The sequence below is a fragment of the Larimichthys crocea genome, chromosome X (assembly GCF_000972845.2).
Source record: "Larimichthys crocea isolate SSNF chromosome X, L_crocea_2.0, whole genome shotgun sequence".
NCBI classification, from domain to species: Eukaryota; Metazoa; Chordata; class Actinopteri; family Sciaenidae; genus Larimichthys; species Larimichthys crocea.
The window spans coordinates 25,278,077-25,284,570 of NC_040020.1; the positions used below are offsets into that span (position 1 = coordinate 25,278,077).

General features: G+C 39.3%; 1 protein-coding gene across 1 annotated transcript; it reads left to right on the plus strand.

Annotated features, from left to right (window-relative positions):
• Window positions 1-378: 378 nt before the first annotated feature.
• Window positions 379-5,177, plus strand: LOC104921168 (microfibril-associated glycoprotein 4-like). Its single transcript, XM_010733625.3, has 5 exons — window positions 379-482; window positions 1,850-2,047; window positions 3,030-3,126; window positions 3,325-3,492; window positions 3,665-5,177. Exons 1-5 carry the CDS (start codon window positions 471-473, stop codon window positions 3,934-3,936), a joined length of 747 nt encoding a protein of 248 aa, XP_010731927.2. The 5' UTR covers window positions 379-470; the 3' UTR covers window positions 3,937-5,177.
• Window positions 5,178-6,494: the final 1,317 nt, after the last annotated feature.

Consider the following 6,494-nt stretch of genomic DNA (forward strand, 5'->3'; position numbering starts at 1 on the left):
TAGTCCAACAAATAAACCTGAAGCTTGAAACTAAATAGATAAGGTGTACTCCTGGACGTTAGTCATGGATTTCAACGACTGACGTCACGAGTGCAAATTCCACAAACGTTTGTTTTTGAAATGCCCTGATTATTATCTTTTCTACCTGATTAAAAGGTTTTCTATCAATTTTTGTCACCTCATTCCCAGTGCAAGAATTCAATATCATTAAAAGAGTGTATTGCAGTGTGTTGCAGAATTCCCAAGCAAAACAAATATAGCATCACAGTCAGAGAATAAACAAAGTGTTCATGTCTGTATTGTGTGTAAGTATCAAATAACTCCACCTCCAACAATCAATGGCTGAGCTCTTCGTTGTCACGTTGTTCCACAGACACACCCCACCCAAACTGTTTAAAAAGTTCCCACTGAGATTTATCTCAACAGACAGAGAGAGTTCAACTCAGCTGCTGTGAACACTACTCTGGACGATGATGAAGCAGGTAAGAGCTCAGACTCAATACAAGCTGCAGAAAACATGTTCGAACCAAATTATCTTATTCCATAATGACGCTGCTTGTTATTGCTGCTCCTGTATTCTCGATACTGTTAAGATGTGTGCTTCACCTCCTCTATAATGACTTTTCTTCTTTTATGACTCTTATCCTTATCATGCTCTGATAATTAACATTTTATTACATCTTTTAATGATCAACATTAGTCTTAGTAATCCTATTAGTATTACAGCTGTGCTGTCATAATAAAAAAAACAGAACTATAGCAAGCATAATTGGAAAAACAAACAAACAGGAAAATGAGCTCATATTTCCATCTTCGTTCGATTGAAATTTGTGTTATTTATTAATTGAAATCTACAGGCAGAATTAATCAAGAAAAATATATAATTAATTCAGCCCAATGGTAATTTATTTCTGTTATCATAATCCATATTTGTTGGTGTTGTTGATCAGTGTTATTGAGGACATTGTTGTTGACTTTAAAGTGGTTTTAGCGGTTAGTGAAATATTAACAGGTTTCTCTCAGTCCCAGTGGAGAGATGTCTGTTTCCAGACCTGTGAATTCACTGCACTGAGTGAATTGAATTGAGATATAAGAACAGAACAGGGAATAGATATAGACAGACATTTCAGAGAACAATGTTTTGTCACTGTTTCAAAATTAATTTTCCTTTTTTTCTGGTCTTTTCAAGCTTTCTTTTGATAGAGACAGCTGAAGAATAACAGGAAATGTGAGGAGAGAGAGATGAGAAATGACATGCAGGAAGGGGCCTCAGATCAGATTCAAACCCTGGGCTTCCACAGCAAGGACTGAGCCTTCACACATGGGGCGGCTGCTCTACCAACTGAGCTAAACACTGCCCCAAAAAATTTATTTTCCTTTAACCAAACCTGATTTAACAACGTCTGCTCCACAGAGGTTCAGATTAATAATAAACACAGCACTGCTGTAGTGCAAACATCATGTTGTACATCATGTTGGGCAGCTGTGGCTGCGGGGGGCAGAGCAGGTCGTCCACTAATCAGATGGTTGTGGTTCAATCCCCGGCTCCTCCAGTCTGCATGCATGTCAAAGTGTTCTTGGGCAAGATCAGTGTGTGAATGTGTGCGATGAATGATTAGCTCCCAAAAACTGATGAGCAATTGACAGTGTATGGGTGAATGAGATATGTAGTGTAAAAGCACCTTGAGTGGTCGGGGTAACTGCTGTGTTTTCTACACAGTGAAACAAAAAATGCACATAATATACTGCAGGTCATGTGACTTATAGAGCAGCAAAAAGTAAATGGAGGTGAGGAGATTTCCTTCTCTAAGATCAGGTAGTGACCGTAATGTTTTTTTCTCATCTCCAGGTAACATTATTTGCAGCTCTCCTGGTTCTTGCAGCCTCAGTTCGCTGTGATCCTGAGTTTTATCTACCCATCGACTGTGATGACATCTATCGCCATGACAACTCCACTCCCAGTGGGGTGTACACCATCTACCCGGGAGGTCCCATCTCACCCCTGAAGGTCTACTGTGACATGGAAACCGACGGAGGCAGATGGACTGTCAGTGTACAGTTTTATAATCTTAAACATGAACAAACGTCTGTGTGCTTCATGTGTGCTTTCATATAAATATATATGATATATATATAATTAATATTCATTTGATAGAAACAGGCCATCCATACATGGCCACCAAAGACAGTATAAAGAATGGACAGAGCCTGAGTGACGTCACCTGTAGGTTTCTTAAGCACTATTTTGAAGCCGACAATATGCACCACTGGCCGCCACCATGTTAGATGTACTGCTCCTTCCGCTTCTTCCCTGATCTAAATATCGGCAACGGTCTTGGTCTCTGTAGCTAATTTCCCTGTTCATAACAACTGTGCTGAGTCTGATTTTGTTTTAACCCACTTGGTTGTTGTTGATTGACATGTGGGTGCCGTTACAGATGGCATGTTTGAGTACCCAGGCTTCATTCGGCCCTGCCACAGGATTATTCACGTCTTTGCCGATTTTTAGATTAGGTGGAAGAGGCAGGACTGCCAACATGACCGTGGCCAGAGCCACAGATTTTGAGAAATCTAGGGGTTTAGCACACAAACATAGAGCGGTATTAATCTTCTCATTTAACTCGTTTATATGGTTTATTTACCCAAATGTCAAACTATCCCTCTCACACTGGGTCAAATGAGCATGTATAACTCTTCTTTTTAGTCCCCTTTGGCTCTTTTTGTTGATCTCTTTTTTTTGTTTTTTAAAAAATCTCATCCACCTCATCTCCAGATCAGTAAAGCTCAAATAAACTCACAGTACACTACCTACCCAGCACCAAATGGCAGAAGTTAGTGACAAGCTGGAGAACCTGGTGGAGAACATGGCTGAGAAGCTTACTTACATTTACTGTAGATGTAACCTGGTAAAGTTTAAAGTTAAACTTTTACCTAGTTGACTCTAAAAGATTTATAATGTTATCTAAGAGTCTTGCTAATTGAATACATAGTGTTACATGTTAAATTAATAATGTTTCTCTATTTCTCAGGTGATACAGAGGAGGCTCGATGGAACTGAAAACTTCTTTAGGCCCTGGAGCCACTATAACACTGGATTCGGGAATGTGGCTGGAGAATATTGGCTTGGTAAGCTTTTTTAGGAAAAATACACACATGGTGCCTGTCCTACTTTCCGTCTCAATTTGAGGTGAGATGAAGTATAAGGTGTGATTTTAGACTGGGGGTTGACAGACAGACTGAGGGGAAAAGAGGTTAAGCAATGTGGAATAAGTAGTAAGTTGGTGCAGGAGGTGGAATGAAACAGATCTTTGTGGACTTTTTCAGGCCTGGAAAACATCTTTCTGCTCACTGTGAGGAAGAAGAACGAGCTGCGGTTTGACATGGAGGACTTCGAGGGAGGGAAGGCGTCCGCCCAGTACTCCTCCTTCTCAGTTGATACAGAGAGCGCTGGATATCAGCTTCACCTTGGCAGCTTCAGCGGCGGAGCAGCAGGTAAAGATGACTGAGTGGATCTTACTTTAGGAAGTGTAGGTTTGAATGTAAAATGGCTGAATGTACTTTAAGTAATGCAGGATGCGTTAAATGAAGAGCTTATTAATAATGAGTAAGGAGGGGACATAAAAATTGGTCTTTAAATAACATGTGTTTTTCTCTTTATTTCTAGGTGATAGTTTGTCAGACCACAACAACATGAAGTTCACCACTTTTGACAAAGACCAGGACCAGTGGGATAACAACTGCGCTCAGCATTATCTGGGTGGATTCTGGTACAGTGCCTGCCACAATGTTAATATCAATGGCATGTACGCACCTCATAGTGCTGTAGGTCATGCAAACGTCCAGATCATTTGGAGAAATTGGAAGGGCATGAGCTACTCCCTCAAGAAAGTCGCTATGAAGATCAGATCAATTGCTAAGTGCACATGCATACATTAACCTGATTAACTGTATTTTAAATTGATTGTGGTAATGCTTCATCCTCCATCAGTTTTTCCTATAGGTCTTAAGTATTATTTTTGTTGTTCTGTGCTGACCTGTGTGTTTAGCACGGACCATAGTTACAATATACAGTACATGATCAGACATGGTCAGACTAAATAGTCGTTGTACCATGTTTTAAACAGACAAGGTGGTAATTAGTGAGATTTAAAGGTATTAGAGCAAGGCTAGTCATTTCCCCTTGCTTCCATTCATTATGCTAAGCTAACCACATCCTTACTTACATACTTAAAGGAATAGCAATTATTTCAATCTTCTCTTTTTTTTTCTGTCTGAACACGACAATTATAACCAAACACTCGTCCACTTGTGGCCAATAAAGTGAAGGATAACTCATCTGACCATATCACTTTTTCTGTAGATCAGTCGTTATTATTGATTGTTGATTGACTTCTCAAATGTGATGCAGTCAACTTTGTAATGAGGAGTTTATGCACTGTAGACACCTTACTATAGTATCCACTCTGTGTAATTGTCCACAGACTCTGTACATCAGAAAAACTTTGACTTTATTCACATAACAGGCCTGAATCCTTGACCCCTACAGTGAGGCTATCTGGTGGCTTTGTTATGCTGTAGGGGCAGTTTGCTGCCATGGTTTGGGTTCACTTGCCTCCTTGGAGAAAATGGTCACTGCAAATCAGTACAAAGATGTCCTGAATGATCGCCTTTATCCAGTATGACAATGTCCCCATCCATAACACGCGAGGGGTCACTGAATGGTTCGATGAAAATGATCTTAATCAGATGCCTTGGATCACAGTCACCAGATCTTAACACAAGTATATGTCAGATTTTTTATTTGATTTGATTTTTGATTTTTGATAGACAGCACTCTCTACCATCATCAAAACACCATAATGAGGAAATATCTTGTTATGATAAATAATGATGTTCATCCCTCCAGTAGAGTTCACAGACTTGTAGGCTCAATGCCAAGGAGCACTGAAGCTGTTCTGATAGCATGTGGTGGCCCAACACCTTACTATTACATTTATTTTTACACCTTACTTCTGTGTGTTCATTGTAGTTTTGTGTGTTAACATTGTTTCTTTTCTTTTTTCTGATATTGGTGCACACTTTATTTGAAATTTTGTATATAAACATGGAGTATCTGAAAAATTGTAAGTGTTGTCGTGTTCGTTATTTTGGGAAAGGACATTAAAGCAAGAGCTGTCCTCCACTTCTTTTATTTGAGAGAATAAGTAAATTGCACAGCTGTGGGTCTGATCCGCTTCACTCGAAAGCTGGAGCACAGTCTGCTCCCTCTTTTTATGAGTTTGTTATTCTGGGTGTCATCCTTTCTGATTGGTACACGAGTCACTACTCTCATTGGACCTTGTTTTGGGCAGAGGCGGTTTCTCTGTAAATAAATCTTTAAAATACCTAACAGATCATTTCACAGGCTTGAGGTTCTACTCGGAGTTTGATTCAAAGGTGCGCTTGCTTACAGTATGTGCGTCATTGGTTATTGATTCTTTAATTTGATTGAGTGAGTGTGTTGTTTATATCAGGGAGGCTGTTCAGAAATCCTGCGGACAAAAGTCATGAAGATGAACAGGAAGGATTTGTGACTGTGTCAGCAGAATATCTCTTTGTATAGTGTTATTTAGGTTTCCACTTTCGAGCTAACCGTTTTCACATATGTCTTGTTGAACAAACATTGTATAGTGTACAGAATATGACATGACATGGTATGGTGAATTCTTTTTTGTTTTTATACGTGTTACCAAAAGACATCTGAGTGTATATCTGACTGAATATTTAACTAAACTTGTCATAGAAATAGTATTAGTAATAATATTATCTGTTCTTAGCAAAGACAACTACTAAATCCTGTTGTGACGTAGTTCTGTACTCAAGTGCTTTGAAAATCATCAAAGCAGGAGCTTCCAGTATTGAGTGCACTCTGAAATCAAAATTTCCTTACAGATTACTTAATCATCCTTGTGTTACCCTTTATATGAGACAGACAGGTGTGGTCTCAGGTAGGTTGAGACCGCATGAAAAGAGAAACATGGAGTGATATGGTGCTGGATGAAAAAGAGGACATGCTACTGGAACTGACCCAGATAAAATAAATATAGTATTTGTAGTAGTATCTGAAACCCTTAACATGTGACAGCAGTAAAAACATAAAACGACTGTACGTTAATCGTTTTTAATGTTGTTTTATATTATACTGATGTTCTTTCCTCCACTATTTTACAAAAAGACAGCACTGTTGTGATTTTCTGGGTTCTTTAAAGGCCGCTCTGTACTTAGTAATCTGCTGCTGAGCTCTGAGACTTGAATGTAGTCTTAATACATGACAGGTACAAATTGGTATTCAGGTAATTTAACAGAAGATCAGTGGGGAAAGTTTTACATATACAAGCCAGAAATACAACCACGCACAAAGGGCTTATAGCTGGTCGAGTGATAGGCAGCCATGTAGCGATGCCCTGGGAACAGTTAAGGGTTCAGTACCTTGCTCAAGGGCAACTCTCCAGCTA